The 23807-nt window shown below is 40.8% G+C and overlaps 2 protein-coding genes across 2 annotated transcripts in view; one reads left to right on the forward strand and one right to left on the reverse strand.

The window, feature by feature from the left end:
* The window catches only part of ACOT12 (acyl-CoA thioesterase 12), a 28883-nt gene extending 19054 nt beyond the window's left edge, over nt 1–9829 (forward strand). Inside the window, exons 10-15 of the mRNA XM_062600493.1 lie at nt 108–168; nt 1876–1959; nt 6125–6258; nt 7332–7460; nt 8755–8881; nt 9695–9829. Coding sequence (XP_062456477.1) covers nt 108–168; nt 1876–1959; nt 6125–6258; nt 7332–7460; nt 8755–8881; nt 9695–9829 — 670 coding nt within the window. The remainder of the gene's footprint in view (nt 1–107; nt 169–1875; nt 1960–6124; nt 6259–7331; nt 7461–8754; nt 8882–9694) is intronic.
* A 5363-nt stretch (nt 9830–15192) lies between these two features.
* Nucleotides 15193–21876, reverse strand: ZCCHC9 (zinc finger CCHC-type containing 9). Its single transcript, XM_062599608.1, has 6 exons — nt 21794–21876; nt 21083–21480; nt 19806–19956; nt 19470–19562; nt 18492–18560; nt 15193–15418 (listed from the first exon to the last, which is right to left on the reverse strand). The coding sequence occupies exons 2-6, from the start codon at nt 21452–21454 to the stop codon at nt 15306–15308; spliced, it is 798 nt and encodes a 265-aa protein (XP_062455592.1). The 5' UTR covers nt 21455–21480; nt 21794–21876; the 3' UTR covers nt 15193–15305.
* Between the last annotated feature and the right edge of the window lie 1931 nt (nt 21877–23807).

Below are 23807 nucleotides of genomic sequence, written 5' to 3' on the forward strand. Positions count from 1 at the left end.
AGTATTTAGAAGACACTAAAGCCTATAGAAGTGATTGTTATTAGCACATATTGAAGGAAGTGCAAGAACCAATTCATACTACTATTTTCTTTTGAACTTTGTTTTAGAAAATACATCCTTTCTGGTAAGGAGGACAAACCTTCTGATCTCTGGGAGAGAAGCAACCAGGTAATCTTTAGGTCATGTCCTGTTGTCTGCCTGCATAAAATGGTGTATTTGTACATTTTTTGGATGTGTACAACAGTTGCATGGACCTTCGCGGTTTCCATACTGGACCAGCTGTACTCAAGTATTGTGATAATTATGGAAGAATGGATAAATGTGTAATTAAATATTTTTTTTTTCTTCTGAGAAAAAAACAGCAGAGTAGATGCTTCAGTATCAGTTTTAAGTTTCATACAGAGCATAGAAAATGACTCTAAGATAGAATCTGCGAACTGTTTTAACAAGTTGTCCAGTAACTTTAGCAGAGCTAAAGACAGGTTTCCTTGAGATTTATGTCCTGATGTCCTGTCTCTTCCTTTCCCTGCAGTATTAATTCCAGTGCCCGTCCCTCTTCTGTGTCCTTTATTGCCTTGTCACTGGGCAAGGCAAAGTGCATGGACCAGCTAGTTCGGAGCTGTGTGTGTGCTTATTCACCAATTGGGCGTTGCTAACTAGAATGTTTTAACAGGTGAATTTTTCTGTAGAGAAGCTGATTTTTGTCTGTCTCCCTTTCCCAGACAGTAATTTCCACTAAACTTGTAGGAATTTTATTATCTCTGATATTTCAATCTCCATTTCAAAATTGAATTTGAAATGTTAGAAGTGTGTGGGCTGTAGGTGTGGCCATACCAACAGACATGGCCAGTGAAATAGCATAAACTTTGTTTCAGTGGAAAACGAAGGTGAAAAGATACGTTCATTCCAAGATGCACTGCATCGAGTAGTATGCGTTTCTAGTTTGGATATGCTGGGCCATTAAATGTGCCCATGTCATAAAGTAAATAGCAATGAACCTGAGCTTAGGTGGATTTATGCACACCCTAAATGTTGTTTCAGTGCAGAATTTTTGTGGCTAAAGTTTCATTCTAGCTAATCTCTCAGTGGCTCCTGGAAATTTTACTGGATCTTTCTCTGTTACTTCTATAAGTAAGTAAATAATAGTTGGAGTTTTATAATGCAGGAAGTGATTTGCTATTAACAGTGGCATCACCATTAGAGTTTTAATCCTGTGAACACAGAATTTTTTTTCTACCAGAAAATAAATATAAATATGAACACAGTGTTAAAAATGGATTACTCAAATATATTTAATATTAAATGGAAATAAGTAATTTAAGACTTCTTAAGCTATACATTCTTTTTGTACAACATTTAAATTAGAACTCCATTTGCTGTAGTCAAGCATAAACAATAGGCAGATCTGTACTCCCTGTGCTCTGAGCCCTCTATGTAAAGCAACTGCTAGGGTAGACCACAGCTTGATAGCAAAGGAGAGGTTAATCTTCTAGTTGATTTTAATTACTTATGAGGAAAATGGACAAAACTATTAGTTTTGTGGCCTCAGAGGTTACCTGTATTATCTCTCTGGTGGTCACAGTTTTTCTGCTCTGCTTTATAATCAGAGAAGCCCAAATTAGAATTTCATTGTTGTTGTTTAATTAGGATTGTTTTGCCATCAGCCATGTGAGCACGTAATCTAGCTATTGGAAGTATTTAATTCAGAAACTAGTGGACTGTGTTTTCTGGAAGGAAAACCCTTATGGGGAAAATACACATTTATTTGTGATTCAGGGGTAATGATAGAAAAAGAGCATCTCATTTTTAGAATATTTAGTAAAATGTAAAAGTACTTTTACCTCTTTGTTTTCAGCGATATTTCTTATATTTCAGGTATATTTAAGTTACAGCAATATAGCTACGCTGACACACTTGGCAGCAAAACCTGGATGGGAAATAACCAGTACGCTGGGTGATGTAAGTACAGAATTGTGGAAGAGCTGTGTGGCCACTTTAGTTATGTTTCATTATAAGAGGCAGGTGGAGAAAAGCAACATTTTACATCTGTAGATAAGTTCATTGGCCTGGTAATGTTTGGTTTATTGTGGCTAGGACTGAAAAGCAAAACTCCTAGAAATTCCCTGAAAGGTTGTAAAGCACTGTGCAGACTAGAAGTCATGGAGGTGTTCAGAGACAGTCCCGAGTGGCTGGTAGAATGTAGGATCCCAGGAGGCCTCCGAGCAGCTCAGTTGGGCTTATTGAGCAACCCCCAGGACAGCATAAAACACAAACGAACAAGCAAAACCCTGCCTCGTTTCTTTGAAAGCTTTGGCAAATTTGAAGCGTTTCTGATGTTTCACCAAACTGATTCCTTTGAAAAACCAAGCTTAGAGACATCTCTGGCTAGGCAGTGAGATCTGTTGGGCATCTCATCGCTGTGGTAAACAAAATGTGTGCGGCAGTCTGCAATGTACTGCCTTTATGAGCTTTACAGCTGATATATAGGAAATGTTTCTAAGAAGTAGGCATTATCTTGTGATACACAGATGCTGTTATGAAAAACAATAGCAAAAAAATTTAATAATTGAGAAAAATCAATTTTAACCCAGTTACAGTGTATGTTTTTCCAAACTTTAAAGAGAAATCTATTAAGCTTTGGATTCTGAAATTTACTTAGTCACTGGTAGATTACTTCAAGATCACACAGATTCAGAGATTTTAGGGGGACTGGAAGAGAATTAAGATCTTTTAGACTAATCTCCTGCATATCGCACTCTATAAAACATTGCCTACCGATCCTTGCTTCTAGTCAATAAATTACTTAAGTTAGAGCACGTATGCAGAAAAGACCCGAATTCATAAGGAATTATGATGGCAAATCTGTTGGTTCCATGAGTAGGTTGCTGCAGTGGTTAGTCACTTTCACTGAACGCTTGCGTCTTCTCTCTTCAGTGTTGGTCTTCCGCTCAAACCCTGTTCTTGTTGACACTGTTTTCTGCTAGATGCAAGGATAATCTAGATGGACAAAGGAGCTGAGTAGTCTGTTCATTCACAAGCCAGTGGGCCCTTTCGTAGCTCTTTCCTGTGCCTTGTCCTCCAGATTGTCTTGCTTCATGTCACCTTGTTCCAAATAAATCACAGAGAGCCCTCATGGTGGGATAAGGAAGCTTAAACAGTCAGGAACAGTCAGCAGCGTCGAGTGTTGTCTTCGAGCTTCTGCCAAGGGTTTATCATTGTCCATGCCAAACTTCCTTTCTACTTCCACTGGAACTGCCTCAGTCCAAATTTTTCTGTCTTAAGCGTTTGAAACCTGTAATGGAACAAGCATCAGATATTGTGAAGAAATTACTTCATTCAAAAAAATTATGCATATTCTGGAAGGCTTTCTAAACAGCATCATGTGCTTTCCCTTTCAGCAAGCCACCAGCTATCTTCTTGCATTAGTAGAGTTTGGTACTTTCCCCCATTTTTGAGTATCTTAAAACAGTGTTCATATAAGACCTGGCTCTAAGCCATTCACTTCTCATCTGCTAGAAGATCTTGATCAGGTGTTCCCAGCTGCATTAGTTCATCTAATTGAAATAGGTATCTTAAATCCAGGAAATTTCAGCTCAGGCAGGCCATAGGATGCAGATCACACTGCACTCAGCAACTGGAAGTAGCCATCCATTCCTATTCAGCTGGACCTTTCTGCACAGTCCGACATTGTCAGTTGTTAGCTATTTCTTAAAGCGGCAGGAATTCAGGGTAGTACGCTGTTCTCCTTCCTGGAAGGATGTGCCCAGTGATGTCAGAAGCAAGCAGAGGGTACACCTGTCCCTTTCCATATGAGACTGTATGATTACCACCAAGTTAGCCCCCTAGATGGATGAAATTTGCTCTTTGGCAAAGAAAATGAGAGTGAAACTGGCTTTGGAGCTTCTGTTTATAGAAAGAAAGGAGCAGTTCCAGTCTCCTTAGGCTTTACCTGTCCAGCATCTCCAGCCAGATTTATACCTGTCCTTGGATCAGTGATTGCTAGTATAGATGCAGCCCCAAGGAATGCTCTCTGCCATTTCCACTTAATGGAACTTACTGCTTTGGCAAATGTTGCTCTGTCTCACTTTTCACTGGTTTGTGTTCATTTTTGTCACCCCTACTAAAGCGTAGTAAACATGAGCACAAAGAAACATGCTTAGCAAACTGTTACCTACTACATTTCGTCACGTTCCCTTGCTAGTTCAGGCCACCACACTTCATAGCTGTCCTCTGTTCTCTGCACTGCTGCTGTCTCACTGCAGACTGGATCGTGTGCAAGGATTTAGAGTATTCAATGGCAAAGGCACAGAACATTTCACTTAGAAATGAAAATTAGTTAAATCTTTTTAGATCTCACATCTTAAGATGTGAGAAGCAAATTAGCACATCGGATTAGAATTTGAGTCTAATTGTCCATCTTTTTCTGCCCATCTTTTTTCATTATACAAGTTTATGAAACACACCAAGCCCTGTTCTTGCCAGAGTTGTGTGAACTTTGTTATATACAGGTTATTTCTTTTGAATTCTCTGTTGCGGGGTTCAGACCTAAGGCTAGAAAAGTACCTCAGATAATCTAGGTAATATATTGCAAGTATGGGACAGTTCAGCAGTGCAGATTTATTGAAGTCTCTGACAATAGAGGCAGAAATATGTTTTGAAACAATTTTTCAGTTCAATTTTTGCATGATACAGAGCACCCAGAGTTAATGATAAAGAGTAGGGGCATTTTGGAAGGAGAAATGTTCACCTGTTTTAGGGAGAGGGAGTGTAGGCCAATGCGTGACTGATTTACATGGACAAAGGGAGTTAAATAACTTAAATTCTATTATGTGCCTTTTCCAACATCTTTGTGTCTTTTAAACACAACCTACCGGCCTGCATAGCTTTAGGGGGTGGTTCAGTGAGGTAATCCACGTGTCATCGAAAATCATCCCTGTTAAACCTTGGCTAGCACTTTTTTTAAAAAAATGGTCCTCTTTGGATATCTGTCGTTAAGCTCTGGAAGCCTGCGGTGCCTGGCATTGCTGGCTATGTTCCAAAATCCTGCTGGGAGGGATGGCAGTCGGTTGGTTTGGTTTTGTTCTGCTCTGGTTTGTACTGCCTCACATGTGCTGCAGGGACGCTCGTCTCATCTGCGTGGCTTCACTCCAGCTCCTTCCCACTCACCACTGTCACATTCCAGTTAGATTCTGCTCAGAAATTCTGAGTTTCTAGAAAGTTTCAAATAGCCATCTCTTCAGATAAGCCCACTTCATAAAAATTTCCTACTTTCCTTTCTAGAAATTGTACTTTTACCTTGCCTTGCATTCCTGTATTTATGTAACTTCAACTGCTTGAGGGTTAGGTTATAAAAACGTAGAATTCTGGACAAGTACCTACCCAGGTTTAAAGTGTAATCTCTTGGCACCAATCCCTGCTGCAGTGTTCACAGAAAGCAATGCAAGAGGTGGTCAGATTTTCCCCTTACCTTTTAGACTCAGTGGACTATGAGGCCTTTGTAAGACTTCCTATAGCAGGGTGGAGAAGAGGTAATTACTTAATTCCTAAATGGATCTGCTGTTTATGAAAGTGATGCCTTCCATGTGATCCTGGCTTTCCAGGCAGAAGAAAAATACACTGAAATAACTCTCAGATCATAGAATCAGTAAGGTTGGAAGGGACCTCTGGAGATCATCTAGTCCAACCCCCCAACTCAGCAGGGTCACCTAGAACCTGTTAGACAGGGTTGCATCCAGGCGGGCCTTGAAGATCTCCAGAGGAGACACCACAACCTCTCTCATCTGCAGTATGAAGGTATTTGTAGAGCATACACACGTGGAATGAGAAGGTCCTACTGGCCTTACAGACTCATTTATCTCTACTCATGAGCTGAGTGGAGCTCAGCTAACCTTACCACATGCAGTTAAAACTGTGTGATCTCGCAATGCTATCAGTGTATTTGATTTTACATTGTGCTATATTGTAAATCTAATCATGAATACTCATCTGCCTTTCATTTGTCAGGTGTAGTTTCACATGCTCTCTTGAGAAAATCTGCCTAAGCCATAAATGTGTAACACTTATAAATGTTAAAATATTTATAGTCATCACTCTTTGTTTCTAATATGCTTTTTATTTATTTCAGATCAAAATATGGACTCTTGAGGAGGGTGATGTCTTGTCATTCAAAGTAGAAATGCAAGTGAAGATACCATCAGATGTAGCTTTCTCCCTTTTGTCTGACTTCACACACCGCCAACAGTGGGACAAACATTACTTGTAAGAAGACCTTACCTTTCTTTAACACTGTTTGAATCCACTGACAACTAACCTTTCTGATACAAATGTTTTTTGAGATGTTGACACTTTTCTACCTAATTAAGAAAAAATTGCTGTAAGAAGTTGACATTAAAGATTCATTAGTCAACGTGTGGATGGGTTTTCCCTTAACAGTAAAATCTAATTTCTCCTAAACCTACCTAAAAAAAACCAAGGTTGCCCTGGACTGTCAAAAGAGAGAGCTACAACATTTTTAATACCCAGTGTTAAAATGAAAACGATTTCTTGCCTAAACATACAGTTTATATAGAACTGAGCGCCAGCACCCCAAATTGAGAAATCAAGAAATGGGGGAACTGCAATATTCACTTTTTAAGAAAATTAACATCTTACAAAGTGTACCTGAGGTGGAATGGATTTTAGAATTGCTGTTAAAGATGGCTTTTAATTTGCTTTATATGGTGTAGATTAACGACTAGTGAGAGTTGATATAAATTTGACTGAGGTGATAGCAATTTGCCTAGGAAAATCAATTATGGCTAGTGTAAATGGAAATTCTGAGTTATGCTTTTTGTAGTGAGAACTAAGAGACAGCAGTCACTGCCTCCAACAGAGTGAAAGAGCAAGTCCTACCCAATTGGCCCTTCCTGGACAGAGCGGAATACAACTTTGAATCAGATTTAGTGAAGGTGCTTAAGATGAGGAAAACAATGTTTCAGCCATTCGAACAAACATTTCCCGTCTTCCCTGGGGTGTCAGATAGACAAATTTGGTCATTTGGCAAGTGAAGCAGGCTAATGCCATTCCAAACAGGAATGGGCAGTAGGCAGAGGACAGGCTGTTAGTAGTTGGATTCAACACCTTGCAGCCATTTTAAGAAAAAATTTGAGGATGGAGAAGTGGTGCAAGGTGAAGCATTGCAGAAAAGCTCAGTCTTTCATTCTGTTCCACTTTCTTGCTCACTGCTTCAACATAAAGCAATGGGCTTAGTGTTAGCTTGGAATTCCCTACTGAATTTTGTAGAACTATTGCACGTCTCAGGTACTGCTTGAGCATGTCGAATATATTTGCAGAACTTGTGAGGTCCTACAGGCTGTGAATGAAGATGAGAAAATTTATTACATTACGTCTCCATCCATGACTGGCCATAAACCCAAAGACTTTGTGGTTCTTGTATCTCAAAGGCAACGCTGTAAGCCCAGGTAAGCATGCGGTTTCAAGCTTAATTGTGAGCACTTTGGAGCCATAGTTCTGATTGCTGTTGACCTTTGTCTTGGGCCAGTTTTTGGTGGCAAAGATGTTATTTTATTTCTTAAGAAGTTGGATTAGGAAGTGGTTTTGTTACATGATATTGATGCCTGAATCTGCAGAACCAGATTTACTTTGTGATGTGAATGTGATGAAGTGAATTAAGAGCATTACGTATTTGTAGTCTAGTACTGCTTCTCTAATAGTGATTCTTCAGGAATTGTCTATCATCAGGATAAGAATAGGCCAGTGTCTTTGACTCAGCAATTTGGAAAATAATACATATCCTAGACAAGGGAAGCCTGTTGGTGTGCACATGATTGAGCTTCATTTCTTTTTAATCCTATTTAATGTAATTTTTGATGTTTTCTTATTTAAGGGAATCCTTGGCCATTCTTCAAACCTCAGGTTGATATATTTATTGTGTCAGTAAATTTCATCACTGAATTTGTTTTAAAAGCTCCTTGATCAATTTAACATATATTGATTTTACTTTTTCTTTAGGTATCAGTTTGGTTTTGCATAATAAAATATGGATAAATAGGATCACTTGGTCTACCTTGTGCATACTTCCCCCTGCCCCCCCCTTACTTTCTCTTACTCTGTATTTTCAGACTTCAGCCTATTAACAGAACATTGGTCTTAGGTAGCATTCTGCACTATGTTTGCTTTTTTCCCACCTCTGAGAACTGGATTGTACCTACCTTTGCTGAGGCCAGCCACTGAGGCTCCTTAGTAAGTGTTGCTCCTAGGCCCCGAGCCTGTAGGCCTGGTTCATGGGGAGTAGATAAATAAAGGAGGTGGTGCAGCTAAACAAGCACAGAAGACAAAATCTACTGTCTGTCTCTCTTTGCCTCCCCACATACTTTATCTTCACTGACACCTTCCTCTGGCCCTTTCTAACCCTGTGCACCACTTCATGTCTTTTTAGGGTACTCTTACTGCATCCTGCCACTTGACTCCAGGTGATTTGACAGCCAGGGCCATGCCTGCTGCATTATGGAGATGCTGTATGTGGGTGGTGGTTCTTTCCACAGAAGTCTCCCTGATTGCAGTCAGTGATAAAAGCCTTATGACAACAGTTGTGTCTTCAAACAAACAGGAGTTTGTTTGCCTTCATATGAAAATGACATCTTTAGTATAGCTGTTCATGTATTTCAAATAAATTACATATTGTTTCTAGTCCCTTATATGTACTTTTTTAATGTCTTGCTGAAGAGATGTTTGATTCTTGTGCTTGCCCTGCAGTGAACCCTACATAGTAGCTGTGAAGTCGGTTACCCTGACATCTATGCCACCTTCTTCAGATTATTGCAGAAGCGAAGTCCTTTGCGCCGGATTCCAGATCTATAGTGACAGCAGCAGCTCCTGTACGGTGAGTAGCTCAGCAGGCCTCAGCAGTGTCTCCCTTCCTGCGGTATTACATGTGCATACTCGCTCATTTGAGCTGACACTCTGGTGCAGAAAACAGTAATGCAGCAGCAGAAATGAGTCAGTTTCCTCAGACTTCAGTGCAGTTATTAAGATATTCCTTATCCCACAAGGTAGAATTAATCGTGCCCAACTTTAGCCATCTGCAAATTAGGGATGATGACTGAACTAGATACTGGAGAGAGACGGGCAGCACCTCCACAGGGTAGTTCATTCAGTTCTCTATAATGCTTTAATGCTTCTAAAAGCATTATATATGGGTGTTAAACTGTTCTCTGGTGGTATCTATCTGTCTTCGCCAACTACAGAGAAAACCCAAGGCATTAATCCAGACTAAATGCTTAACTTCTATGTGTCAGAAATTATGCAAGCAGAATCCCATCCCTGGACAAATCAGTGTACCTCCCTTCTGTGTTCTTATCCAATTTTCATTTAAGAAAATATACTTCTGAAAATATTTGGCAACTTCCAATGGCTGTGATCCTTTCTACAGGTAGTATCTTTGTTTGCAAAGCTCATGTAGACAGAATGTTTCTTGCTGGACCTGGCAGTAGTGAGGACACTAAGATCACTAAAATACCGTTTAAAAAAAAAAAAAAAAAAAAAAAAAGTCATGCCCTTTCTGATAATTCTTTTCTCCAGTTTCATAGTGCTTTTATTCTCATCCAAAAATACTTTTGACACTGACCTAGGTGCTGCAAAAAGTGGCTATTGCCATCTGTATGCTTTTTAGTTTCCTTTATTTTTGTGTAAACAGGTGTGTTACTTCAATCAAGTGACATCGGGTGTTCTGCCTCACTTAGCTGCAAATCTCACTGGCTCATCAAAATCCATTGAAGACACTGCTTTGGCATGTATCAAGTTCTTGGAGCTGGAAAGCAGCAAGTACTGAAGTCTGAGCCCTCTCCAGAAATTTGTTTTTTGAGATTATCAAGTGGTGCTGGTTTAAGCTCCTGCATGTGTGTTGATCCTTATTCTACAGGCTAGTTACTTTGGGTCATGCAGCTGATTTACAGTGTGAGCCTCAGAATATCTAGCACCAGCACTCCCCATTGACTGAGGATTTAACTTTAGTGTCTAAAATCAAATTTTTAATTTTAAAAAGATAACAGATTCTGCTTTTAATTGCGTTAATTTATTTTGTACAAAAAGAGGCAGACTTTGGCCCAATAGGTCTGTATATCATGAGGCTATGTCACCATTATAATGTTGTGTTGAACATAATAAAATCTAGTCAGTGGTTAGACAGAGACGTAGTTACTGATTTAAGTTAACAAAGAACTGATGCCAGGCCAGAGTGCTGGTAACTTGCTGCCCAGGACCTTGCACAGGCATTATGTAAGTGTATTAGACTACAGTAAGTGAAAGTTCTCAGTCTCATCTCAGAGCTGTTCTTTCCAGGTGTAAGTAAGTAACTAGACAAGGTGGCAGCAGCTTTGCCACTGTCTGCTGTGTTACAAATCTGATACTTTACAAACAGGGAAAAAAATGTGGAATAGTAATAGCACTTTATTCCTCACTGTTAATGTTTGCTTATTTAATCATCTCTGATTTCCAATAAATCATTTTTGCTGAGGTTACAAATCCATCATAATTTCTACTACAAATCTCTCTGGAAGGGCTTCAGACTTGGTCCCAGACTGTTTTGTAATGATGTTGGGGGAGCTGACTTCCTATAAATGAGTAAATGATGGCTAGTTCTGTGCAAGAGTGCTGTGCTAGCACTGAGTGAATATAGAATAGTAATAACCTTGGGTATGTCCATGCACAGATGAGAAGGTTTCAGAGTGATTTCAGCAGTTTTATTGTGATGCATTGATAATGTTTTCTGTTTTGTTTGTTTTTGCTAAAAGGTGCCCTATTTAAAAAAACAGGTAAGACTGTCAGCAGTTAGATCATAACATGAATTGCAAGGGGTTGGGGGAATTGAAAGAATCAGAGCTTTGGAACGGTGGCAGTCATCTTACTCTAGGCTAAGTCGTACAGCCAGAGCTCCAGGGGTCTGAATCAGTTCCCACTAAAGCAAACAGATCTTTAATTTAACCTGGAACTGAATCAGAGCTTTGCTAATGATTTACAGGTTCCAGTATACCTCAATTTTGCACATGACTTGTCTGCTAAGTGCAGTAGAAGAGACACCAGCTGTGTCCTGGAAACCATCTAGGTTTATCAGCAGTGAGTCACCTGGCCTCTCAGCAAGAGTAATGTAGCTTTGGTACAGCACTGCACTGAACCAGAGCATTAGCGAAATCAGGACCTGTCCTGTCTGGCTCCTGGTGAAGACTGGCCATTGCATACAACACAGGGCTACATTTGCACTTGCTAAGCAAGACCCTGATCTTTGGTTCTGAAGGAGAGCTGTTGGGTCTAGATCCTAGTTGTAGAGCGTGTCTTTCATCACATGTAAAATGCAATACGTAAGTCTAGACAAGGCGGACTGCAGCCCTGCCAAAGCAGAAACACTGCTGTGCCCCTACTACTAGCTCAGCTGGTAGGATAGAAACAGTGCTGGCCTGAAACAGCAGCAGGTCCAGGCTGCTGCAGCAGGCCAGGATCTCAGCTTTCACTCCCACTCAGCACGCTTTAACCCTTCTTGCATGCAGATGGTGGCAGACAGGCACACCCAAGGGACAGATACGTCTCTATGGCCCCAAGTTTTAGTGAACAGAGACACCTAATGTTCAGCTCTGAATGCATCGCAAAGCTTCAAGGAAGCGCCCAAACTCCGTCTGTGCCAAGCATTCCCTGCCGTCAGCTGAGGGACCTCCTGTGCAGCACATCAGTTCATAACCTGCCTTTAAGAGTTACTTATACACTGAAGGACCACAAGGACTATCTAGGGTAACAGCTTTTCTTTTAAGCATTTTTTTTATAAAGGTGGCCTGATTTCTGTCCCTGGATCCTATGTATTTCTAATCTTTCAGCATAACAGTGTGCTTTCCTTAGGTGTTAGGCAGAGAGGACACTAACCCTGTTTAATCTGGGCCGCTTGATTGTCGTCATTAGGTCAACCACTGACCATGTTGTTATATACAGCGGTAAGGGCAGGTGCTTGGGAGAACTGCAAGGCTGATGGGATAGTGTTCTTTCTTTGTGCTGAACATCCCATGAACTCCCACCACCAACTGAATCTGGCTGCTCTCAGATGGTATTTTCCGTTTCCGAAAGGGACAAGCTCGAGGCTGGGAGCTGTGCGTCAGCAGAACACCAAGACCACTGGGAAACCATAGTTGCCTACATCTGGCCTGCAGGTTCAGCTGTCTGACCTTGACATGTAGACATCAGACCTCTTTGTGAGTGCAGCTACAGATTTATGGGTAAGTACCTTTTCTACATAGCCTGGAGATTCTACAACAATTGCAAGCCAGCTTCTAAAAAAGAGCAGATTCGGCAGGCTTCTGGTAGCACAAGGCTTAAGTTCTAGTTATTTGACATACTTTTGAATTTGCTTGCAGGGACAAGCATATCTTTACATGCCGCACCTTTTACAATAACTTTTCAAACAGCCTCCTTTTTTAACTATGCATACCTTTGTGCAGTCACTTAAAGAGAATATTTATTAGCGGGTGCATTTAACAAATCGCTCTTAACACTGACGTGGAGACTGTTAACTTGTAAAGCTCTTCACTAATGTTATACAGAGTGCAGCGCAAACCTTTTCAGTATGTCCTGTCCCTTAGCAATTACTGAAGCAGCAAAAAAGAGTAAAAGGAGGCCTAGACTTACCCAGCCCATGCGGTGTGATTACCTGAAAACAGCTGCTTCTCTGATACTGAACATCTCATGGAGCCCCATCATGTGGTTTTGCAAGGCTGAAGCAGCGTATTATCACTTCGCAGACAACAGCAGAGCAGTAGTTAGCTGCAGGAGCTTGACAAGTGTTGTGGCGTGCAAGCAGGATCAAAGCCACAGGTACCAAACCAATGGTTGTCATACCCCCGACCGCCAGAACAGCACTAGAAGGAAGACTACAACCCCTGTGCTGAAGGGTGGGCCTGCTTTTGACGCTGTCCCTTCAGACAAGTGGCAGTCACAGCAATCAGCTATGGGAGGGTAAACAGTGAATTTTCTTTTCCTCACCCAAGATACACGAATTACAGCATGTAGCTTGCTTACCAGTCTGTGAAAGGGACATTTCTGCCTCAGCCTGAAACAGTGCAGCCGTGTATTCCTCAGAACCACAGGCCTGCGCCAGGTTGCAGGCTGCTTGCTGAAACCATAGTTTGCATATCACACTCTCCCTGTAGCTGCTGAGTGTTTGATATCACTACAAAATTCGAAGTGCATGGTTTCTGGTTAAAAGCTTTAGGTAAAAGAAGACATTATCACATTAGGGAGAGTTTAGACACAGGAAGTAATCTGAAAAAACAGTGGTTCTCTTACCTTTCATCTCCTCTTGAAAATGCCCCCCCCCCTTTTTTTTTAAATATAGATGATACTTACAGAATTTAAGCTAGGTCCAGGTCTGTTGCACGGGATACATTCATATTATAAAGTGTTAGTACTTTGAACTTTTAAAAGAGTTGAATTAATGCTCTGTAATTAATCCTTGACTTTATCCAGATCCACTCCCCTCCCCCCACTTACTTAAATATGTGCTCCGATTATTATAAACTGAACATGCATAGCCTACTGTAGCCAACTTTGGTGCCTTTGTATCCAGAACAGAACCAGGAAACCTAAAGTAAGAGTAAACTATTGTATTTATCAGCATTTTATATTAAAAAACGTAGAAATACAAAAAGTATCTAGACAACTGAACTCCTGTTTTTGTTCTTTGCATTCCAAACCTGTAACTTAAGTGCCTGTTCCTAAGTCTCTCAAAACCCAGCCCTGAATTCAGTTTCCTATCTGGTATTACTTCCATGTTCTCAGCAAGGCCACCTAATGGACACTTACCTTGCATGATACAATAACAAGCAACAGTACTATCGTTTCAGTGAAATGCTAAGTTTCTAGAAGGCACACACATTTAAGATTTTTGGGGCACAGAAGTACCATATCTGGCTCATGGCAATCACAGCAGTAATACAGCACTAAAAAGCTTAATTTCTCAGGTATGTGGCATATTTCTGCACAGCACAGAGAAGCACAGCACAGCACAAATAACCTTAACAGCACCTACCAGTACTGGGCCAAGACACCAGTCAGACTGAACCGCAGCAACTTAGGTGCACTTCTCTGGTAATAATGTCCTCCTTTGTTTAAGAAAAATCTGTTCTGAGATGATTAGGCACAAATCAAAGACTCTCACTGTCAGCTGCATTACCTGAATTACTACCGTATTCAGAGAGCTGTTGCAGGAACTTCAAGTTGGCTTCATTAATGTTTGGTAATATTTACCAGTTTTTCAAATATAGTCTGCAATCTCCATTTAAAAATAAATAAATCTGCTATTAAATAGATGTGTATGGGTAGTACAACACAAAGTTTATTCCCAAACCCCCAAGGGATAGTAATACTGAAGAACAAGATATTTGAGCACTCTTTAAAAAAAAAAAAAAAAAAAGAGGGGAAACAACCAAGCACCTCCCTTGTTCTTCAGCTATTTTCAGCTGTATTTCACCATGCATATCAGAGGAAGGGCATATTGTGCTACTCTTAGTGAGCAAATACTCAGCTGACTCAAGATACATAAACTGTGCAATCTACCATGAAGGTAGGAAGTGCACCTCCAAACTCTCTAGATATTGGTTGTATGACAACCTACCTATACAGGCTATTGGGCTTACCTGTTAACTTTGATATCAAACTGCTCAAGTTTGCATATCAAGAGCAAGAAATCCTTCTTTCTGAAAGTAGAAGGGAAAAAAAAAACAACACTAGAACCCAACAATAGTGTTTTGGAAATACCCAAAATCCCTTTCACAGAAACGTAGAAAGACTCTTAATAAAGTCAGCATGATTGCCTCCATCTCTGACATGCAAGCAGTACTTTGAGGCAACACTACTCACCACTTAAATCCATTGGTCACAAACCCATGATAAAACTGCACATACCCTGCTTGGTTACTGCAAGCAGATTCCTGTTTTGAGAAGAATCTGATTTCCCTCTTCAGAGGGCTGGCAGTGAGAGGGAGCACAATTCAGAATGAAAGCTGTACTTATGTATAATTATAAAAAATATATATATATATACACACATTTTATATATATATATATATCTGCTTGCTGCATATCTGTTGGTCCCAGCTCTTCAGTAAGCTAAGCGAGTACAGCAGGCAAAGTGGAAAGAAATCAGGACACAGAAGAAAATTTTGCAGCAGCAGTCTGGTGGATTTACTAGATCCAGCAATCTGTCCTGTGCATTCACTACTCCAAAATGAAGCAGTGCAGAGTTACTGCAGTTTGGTATGCATGAGAGGCCTTCAAAAATTAACAATTTTAGGTACTTTCACTTTTTTTTGCAGCTTTGGTGTTTCTGTAATTTCTTCATAATCTGCACTCATTCCACTGGCCCAGCGCCCAACAGTAATGTGATCTGTAGAATGAGAGACACAAAGTTACAGAAAAGCTAAGCACTACCATCATATAAAATTTCCTAGTTTAAGAGAGATCTGACCCATTAGGGCCTGACTCTAGTTCACCAGAGATACACCATTTTAGTTCTAGCTCTGAAGCTAACTCTTCTTGCACAACTTTTTTTTTTTTAAGTGTGTTTTGCAAACTCATTTTCTTCCCCTGCGTTTCAGGGTTCAAAAATCATTACTTTGCATTTTTTTCCCTATTTGACTCTCCAAAGAGACGTGCAAGGAGTATGTAAAAGATAGATAAACATAATTTCTAATAACTCTTATGAAGAAGAAGATTTCAGAGTAGCTCAAGCATCTCTGAATATAAAGAAAAGAAAGACGAATAACATAATTCATCCGAATTATATGGATGAAGAAGTCAAGCTTTAAGAGGCACAACAGAACAAAATTTATACATCTCCACTTACTTACTTACTTATACTCCTGCATATCAAACACCACCATCCTTTTGCTGATTAAATACACATGCACCCCAGTAATTCAGAAAAGCCTTTAATTGCTAACCTCTGGCTCATAGGCCTGTCGTGTCTTTTACAGTGCCAGCCATAGGACTAACGAAGCACAACGACTGCACCCGCCCTGTGAAGAAGCAAGCTACTTACTTAAGGGCTGCTTCTCTGCCTCCTTGCATGCCAAATCTGGTCTTCAATTAGCTAAACAGAACTATATCAATTGAAGACTCCCTTTCAGTGATGTAAGCTGGTCCAACTTTGAGCAATGCTGGTTCCTACACGTTTCCTTTCTCATACCAATCTGTAAAGCTTTCAACTTGCAAAAGAAATATTACTCACACAAAGGTAGTTTGCCATAAACATGGCTCGCAGAAATCCAGCAAGGTCACCCACAGGTTTCGAACATGGAAGTACATGCCCACTCTAATGGGCATCACTAAAAATCCCTTAAGTCTTCAAGCAGAAAACTTTACAGACCCACTTGCTAAGACCACACACAGCAGAACTCAAGAATAAAGGCAATCAATCATCATGATGGAATATACAAAAACAAAAGGCTTAAATTCTTAACCTAATGTCTAAAGACACCACACTATCCCTACTAACAAGTTTATCAAGTTGCCCATGACGAAATGCCATATACAAATAGAAAACAAAGTGTTCCCAAGAAACTGAGTAACAGATAATTCTAGGCAAGTTGTTATTCAAGAAGTACAAAAGCCCCTCCCCCCCCCCAAAAAAAAAAACAACCACCACCACAACCCCACAACAGCAGCACACACATAGGTCAAAACAGCTATTCGGAAATTCAGCTTCCCTCCTCCATTCTTTCCTCTGCCCTCCTTCTGCAAAAGGCAATATAAACTGTGTTTTCAATAGTACTGCCTGGCTTCTGTGTTTACTCTGGAATGAGCGCCACTTCACCCAACCCTCCTTGTAATCCGTCTACAGAGTTGTACTACTGCTAGAGTCACTCCAGATTGGGCCACAGTCTGATTTAGTCCTGGGTAATCCGAACCATTTCGAATCTTACTGTTCCAATTTGATTCCTAAGCTATTTGCTGATTCTCTCATAGGGCTTTCAAGTCTCAGCAGCCATTTAAGTGGTCATTGTCCAACAATCTACCACAGCCAAGGAGCTCTGGGGAAATTTTAAAGAGCAGCTGTTGCCTTTTCATATCAGAAGCTCTTGTCAGACCAGTTAAGACTCAGTCTCATTTGTTCTAAACAAGGAAATCAGCATACATCTAAGAATCTCGCAAGTGCTCTGTAACACAACAATTGAGAGAGCCTAGATAAAAGATGAGATACAGTGGCTAAAGCATATGCATCTGTCACCTACCTATTTCTTATATAAATTCCACAAAGATTTATAGCATATTATTGATCCAATAGTTTTATAAGCCATACAAAGAAGGGGGAAAAAAAAGCAAAACCAGAAACAACCATTTCATCACTTCAGTACCAGCATCATTCTTCAAATTCTTACTCTGTGGCTTTGCCATTCTTAGCAGAGTTTTTTGTTTATATATATATATATATATATATATATATATATAAAGCTATATAGAGTATATGTGGATGCAAGTACAGATTTCTCCTCACTCTTCAAAAGCAATAGCACAGGGGAAAAAATGCCCTTAGTCCATAATGGTGACCTGCAAATCACATGACCCTTTTACATATCAAAGCCTTACAAAGTGTTACCACAAGCAAGCGCTGCTGAATTCAGTGCAAACTGTAGAAGTGGGAGGGTGGGAAAAAATAAAAGTACATATTTCATCCCAAATAATCAGTGAGCAATGGAAGCAGCTTTTTCAAACAAATCACCTTCTATAATAGGAGTTATTTGAAGCTAGGGCTCACATACATACATAAAACTATGTTTTATTCAAAGAACTGAGCTTAATCAGCCAGAAAAATTTATAAAAAGTATTTTTTCCACCCACACATGTAACAAATGAACATGTAAGCGAGCAGCTTATCATTAGTTGGTGGATCTTTCCTATGAGCCTGACATAGTATTAAACGATTATTTTGGTTACTGAAAAAAAAAATTACCTTTCTCTACTGACAAATACATTAAATACATTACTCGTTCCATCACCCTCTGTCCCAGGTGCATTAGGGTACGACAAATCTCTAGTTTCTTCTTCCTCCACCTCTGTCTTGGATAACACTTGCCTACCACAAGAACCTTTTCCTCAAGCACCACTACCATATTGCAACTGGAATTTTCAGTTCCATCACTTTCCAAACAAATGATCATCAAAAGAAGCAACCAGCTTCATAAGTTGAGTAGTAAAAATACTGGATTATGAATACATGCTAGCTCACATTATCTTCAGAAACACCCAGGCTAGTTTTGCTTAACATGAAGCTCAAGTTTTGCATAGCAACTTAATTCCCCTCCACCACATTACTATACAGTCACTTTCCTAAAGGAAAGTCATCTTTGCTACTTTTAAACGCACTTCTCAGACCTCTTTTTTCCTGATCAAATTCAGGCAAAGTAGTAAATGTAAGTTACTCAGCTGTGCATTCAAATTCCATCATCCTTGCTTCTCACCTGAGTTCTGATTTTCTGGACAGTCTTTCCTGAAGTGCTCCACAGAGCCACAAAGTCTGCAGCAGCCACCTTTTAAAAGAAAAAGTTTACATTCATTTAGGGGGAGATACTTGTTCTACTCCTGTTTGTATGTTGTAAAAGTTATCCTTTACTTTTTTTGCAGCGAAAAATTCTGTACACACTCCATATACCAAGATTAGTACAAATCAAGATGAAGAACTGTCCCCTTTGGATAGTTCTATATTCATAGGTACAGTAACAGGACATTGGGGAGCAAATGACCAGCCAGCTTTAGGAGCCCGCAAAAACAGCTTCCTCTGTATCAATGTCTGTGTCTCAGACAGAGCCATCACTAACCATAGTGCTCTGTAAAGCACCAAATATTACAAATTTCAGTTACCATGTATTAAACACTTCACATTTTTGATGCTTTTTGACAAAAGAAGCTGAATTCTGCTGAAATACAATCATTCAAAGTAACTTTTGAAATTAATAGGAGCTCATGATAGGTAGGTAATCCAAATAAAGGTACTGATATATGAGTTCTGATGATGATCCAAACATTTAAAGAAGTGCAATGTCTCTAAATTGATTATTCTTCTAATTTAATGGTGTTATAAAATCACCTTTTTCAGTTTGTGAGACCCCAAGTTTGTACTGCCCCTCCCCACTGTAACAGGTAAAATCTAGTTTGCCACACTTCGTGCCCCTCTTGAAATTGAAAGGACGAGTTAAGTTTGCATACTTTGACTCTGAACTGCTTGTTTAAGCTTTTAAACTACAAATTTCTAGGTAATGAAGATTAACATTGGATTCCCCAGAATTGCTATCTACTTTTATCTACAGTAAAAGATACTGGAAAACTCTTTTTAGTAGGATACCCCCATTCACTTGCAGTACTGTACACAGACCTGTCCTTTTGTCTTTGTTTGATAAGTATAAAATAAGCGTTTCTGTTGAAATAATTGCTACACTCACCTTCAGCGTATAATCCTTTGGGATTATCTGGACACGACCTTGAAAGATGCCCCATCTCACCACAGATAAAACATTTTGCGTATGGAAATGCCCCTGTAAAATCACATACAGTTTATGCTGCATATTAAAAACTTCATGAAGTCACATTTTTTTCCCCTGAGAATACACTGTAATTATACTAACTTGCTATTCACCGTAATATTCATTGTTAGAATCAGGTATTCCTTGAATCGTGTCAACTTACATCCCTAGAACAGTTAACTTACTTAAAAACAAAGCCTGTATTTCAGTAGTCAGAAAATCCAAAGCACCTGAGCACAAATTTCTGAATCTTACCAACAGCTGGATCTATTTTTGCCTTGCATTTGGTGATTTCATGTTCTGTGGATCCACATCGGTAACAGATTCCTGTACCCATATCTTGACTTTCAAGTACAGCTGGGCAATCAGCAATCCCATGGCCAGGTTCTCTACAGTGAAAACACACCTTTGAAAATAAAAATAAATACATACATTTTTACAGTCAGTTCACAAAATAGAACATGGCACATATATGGCATTACTAAAGAATTAACTTACTGCTAATATCTAATCAGCACTTAACATCAAGCAGGTTTTCACTAGACCAAGATACACATCTCTAGTGTTGAGAACTGATGTAATTTTAATGTAAAAAGCAACTTTAAGTAGTAAGATTTCATGAATAGCCCTCAAAGACAACTCTTAGTATGTTAAGACCTTCGGGCTTTTTAGAAGGCGGAAATATCCCAGGGATTTTCTCTCATGGAGGAAGTATATTAAGCATATCACAAACCAGTTGTCAGTGATCTAAGTCACTAAACCACACTATTACAGGTACTTTATTCTTTTATCCATAGTACAGATAGAAATTTCATATTGGGCATCCACTCATCAATAACTAAATTCCCTAGATAAATGAAGATACTCAACTCCAATTACAGCACAATTCCCAAAGTTCTTTAAGTACTACTGCAATAAGCGCTAAAAGCAAACACCAGCAATGTTGCACCAGTCATACAACTTATTTATAGGCAAAAACTTCCATGGCTCAGATAAATTAGTAGACTCTCTTCACTGTTGCTCGTATGCAGCAAAAAATATACAGGTAACTGTATATTTGCACCTTGTCAGAGTTAGCTAGAACAGTCCTCCCAATTCTCAAGCAGAGGATACTGCAGAAAGAGGCACCAGAACAGCAAGAAAGTACAAAGCTACACAGAAATATTGTGCAGATTAATTGCATAAGGAGACACCCTGAGTTAGATTCACCCAGGGAACAAGCAGAGTTTGGGCATCCCTTCAAATGTAGCAAGAAGAGAGCAGCCAGAAGAGTCATTCTCTAGGTTAAAGCCTAAGTTGAAATTCACTATCTGTTTCAAAACTGAGATACTTAAATTCACTTTATTAATTCAAAACATCTTGCAGCATGTGGTCTGCTTCTAGCAGACAAGAGGCTTCACCTCCTTACATAACCCTTCCCTGACACTATCAATAGGCAATAAGGGACATGCATTTTTCACAGTAAGCTGTTTTTTCCTGTTTTTTAAGAAGCTATGGATAGAAAACTACACATAGCCCAAAAGAAAACTCACCATAGCATTTTTCTTTGCTTCTTGCCTCTTCAGTCTTCTTCCCTCCCGACGCTTGTCCTTCTTCAAGGCTAATGCTACTTCCTCCCTCACCTCAGTGCTGTCTGCTTCTATCACCTCTCCCTTATGCACTGCCTGTGAAGCCTGTTTTAAGTATTCCATAAATCCATTAACATCTTCGTTCAGATAGTCTTCTTTCTTTTTATTCTTCTTTTTCCTTTTCTCTTGCTCTTTCTTTAAAGAGAGAGGATTTGAGTTATTTTTCTCTTTACCCTTTGCTATATCCCTGGACGATCCATTTACCATTTCTTCCCAAGGTGTAGCATCCAGTGCTTTTTCACTGTGAGTAGCATTCTTACGAGCCCATCTAGTCATGACTGTCCCAGGAGCAGCTTAGAAAACTGGGGGAAAAAAATAAAAAAGAAGCTTAACATAGGTACCTAGAGATACTCCAAGGAAGAAGAAAAACGCAACACAGTCCGTTTCCACACGGGGCCCATTTTCTAGGGGGCAGAAGCGACAGTAAAGTCGTTTACAAGAGCAGCACAGGCAGAAACGACGGCGGGACGAGGCAAAGGCCCGGCCCGGCCCGGCCCGGCGCAACCGTCGGCGGGGCCTCGCGCCCGCCCCCGCCCGGGCCGACACCGGGGCAGTGAGGGCGCCCCCCCCCCCCGCAGCAGCCCCCCCGCAGCAGCCCCGCAGCCCCCCGCTCACCCGCAACGCAGACCGAGTCCGCCGCGGCAGTAGAGACTTTCTAACAGAGCGGCCGCGCCCTGCGACTCGCCTTGCCGCGCACCGGAAGTGGAACTGAGTCTCCAGAGCCGGCGGGGGCAGCTGGCGCGTGGCCTTGGCGCTGACGTCACGTCCCCTCCGGTGCCCTCGCGCGCTGTGCAGCGTGCGCGCCCCGGCGCCATGTTGCGGCACGGCGGGTCGCGGCCGGCGGCGGGTGCGAGTCCTCCTGTCAGGAGCGAAGCGAAGACGTGGCGGTCGAGAGCACTGCTCCGTCCGCGTACGTGCCGGGGAGCCCGCAGGTGCTTCCCAGCAGGAAGGTCGAGGAGGTGGGCTGAACCGTTGTTGCTCTCGGCCTCGCCCAGTTGCCGCAGGGCCTTTGTGGGTCCCAGGACTCTCGTCCTCCGTAATTGCGCCCCCCCCCCAAAAAAAAAAGCCGTTTCCGTGTTGCTTTCGTTTGCTAATTAAAAGTTTGCATACGTTTCTGTGTATTGTCTCCTTGAAACAAAGGTGCCACTAGAGGGAGTATGTATCTGTGTTTTGTAAAGATAACGTGAAAAGACTTATTAGCGAAGACAACCCTCTCCTCAGATGTCCATTACAGAGAAGTCGTGTTTAACTTCTTCATTGCAACAGTAAAAAGCTCAAAGGCCAACATCTTTTGCTTGGCTTGGGATGCCCAGGCAGCCTGGTGGGAGCAGGAGCTCCCTGTGAGGCCCAGCAGTCACTACCTGTGCAGATAAGTTTTTGCTTGCACACTCCTACAAAGCTACATCCTACCATCAGCTTCACAAAATGGAAGTGGATGAATGGGCACCAGCAGGTAGTGCCAGCGTGAGCTGGTGAGTTCCCATACAGCCGTGCTTAGGGGTAACTGCTCCACCGCTCAGAGCAGCACAGCACAAATGCCTGTGTCACTGAGCTGTGCTTCAGTCACAGCGCACGGTGCGACAGAGTGGCGAAGGTTTCCAAAGACCATGGCCCCAAAATCAGGACTGACGCATGCTTGGTAGCTTGATGTCCTCGGAACTGTGCCTGAGTCTGTACATAGGTCTTTGGAAACTCCTCCAGTAAATCCAGGCTGGATGCAGGTGTACTCTCTTAGTACTTGCACACTTCACATTTATTTATCATATACCAGGTTCTTTTTGCAGATGAGCAAAGCTAGTGCTTTGCTCTAGCTCATTGCACTAGCAACTGAGCTACTGCAATTATGTCAAATGTACACACCCTTTAGTAAAGCTATTCTCGCTTAGATTGTGTTCATCTTTCATCAAGACTGGGGCTGGGGCAGCATCAGAGTGTTCCCTACCTCCATCACGCAGCGGTGAAGTCGATTTAAACCTTGCAGCTGAAAAATTCACCGTGGGCATTGCAAGGAGCGCAGCTTTTTGAGACATAATTTATGACGTATTTCTCTCTTCAAATGACCCCTTCTCACAGGATTCACAAAGTAAATCTTCAGGACTATATTATTAGAAGACCCTGCATAGGAATGAAATACATGTTTATACAGTAAGAATTTCTTCTCAATTGCTCTCAATTTAATCTGTTCCTGTAGTTTTAGCATTTCACTAGATCTCCATTACTTTTTCTAGGCAGATAGAGATGATGTTGTAAAAGCAGCTGGCCACCATTCCTTCTTAATTAGTTATCTTTAATATTTGTGTCTCTCTAGAGAAATTGCCTTGCTGTATTTTGCTCATTTTCTGGGGCTTTGCACCCGCTAGAGGGAGGTGTGCACAAAGAGTACATTGATTTTGCTATTAAACTCCATCACTGCTGCTAAGAACCAACACAGATTTAGAAATAATTGGAATACTCTTATTGCAGGTAAAAATAAGCAGTGGACACCATTTAAGAGTCACTTTTAGTAAGATGAGAAATAAAACCAGAAAGATGCAAGTTTTAATATTAAACTAAAAAACAAAATTGCTGATGAAGTTATAGCTCAACCACAACACTTGGATCTAATTGTTCCTGCAACATGCTGCCAGTG

This window comes from Rhea pennata, chromosome Z (genome assembly GCF_028389875.1).
Source record: "Rhea pennata isolate bPtePen1 chromosome Z, bPtePen1.pri, whole genome shotgun sequence".
NCBI classification, from domain to species: Eukaryota; Metazoa; Chordata; class Aves; order Rheiformes; family Rheidae; genus Rhea; species Rhea pennata.

Excerpts from the sequence above, each read along its gene's own strand:
- ZCCHC9 (XM_062599608.1), bottom strand. The coding sequence starts at position 21,454 with ATGACTAGATGGGCTCGTAAGAATGCTACTCACAGTGAAAAAGCACTG. Across the intron at positions 19,957-21,082 it reads AAGCAAAGAAAAATGCTATG|GTGTGTTTTCACTGTAGAGA; the intron begins GTGAGTTTTCTT and ends TTATTTTCAAAG. Across the intron at positions 19,563-19,805 it reads AAAAATAGATCCAGCTGTTG|GGGCATTTCCATACGCAAAA; the intron begins GTAAGATTCAGA and ends GTGATTTTACAG.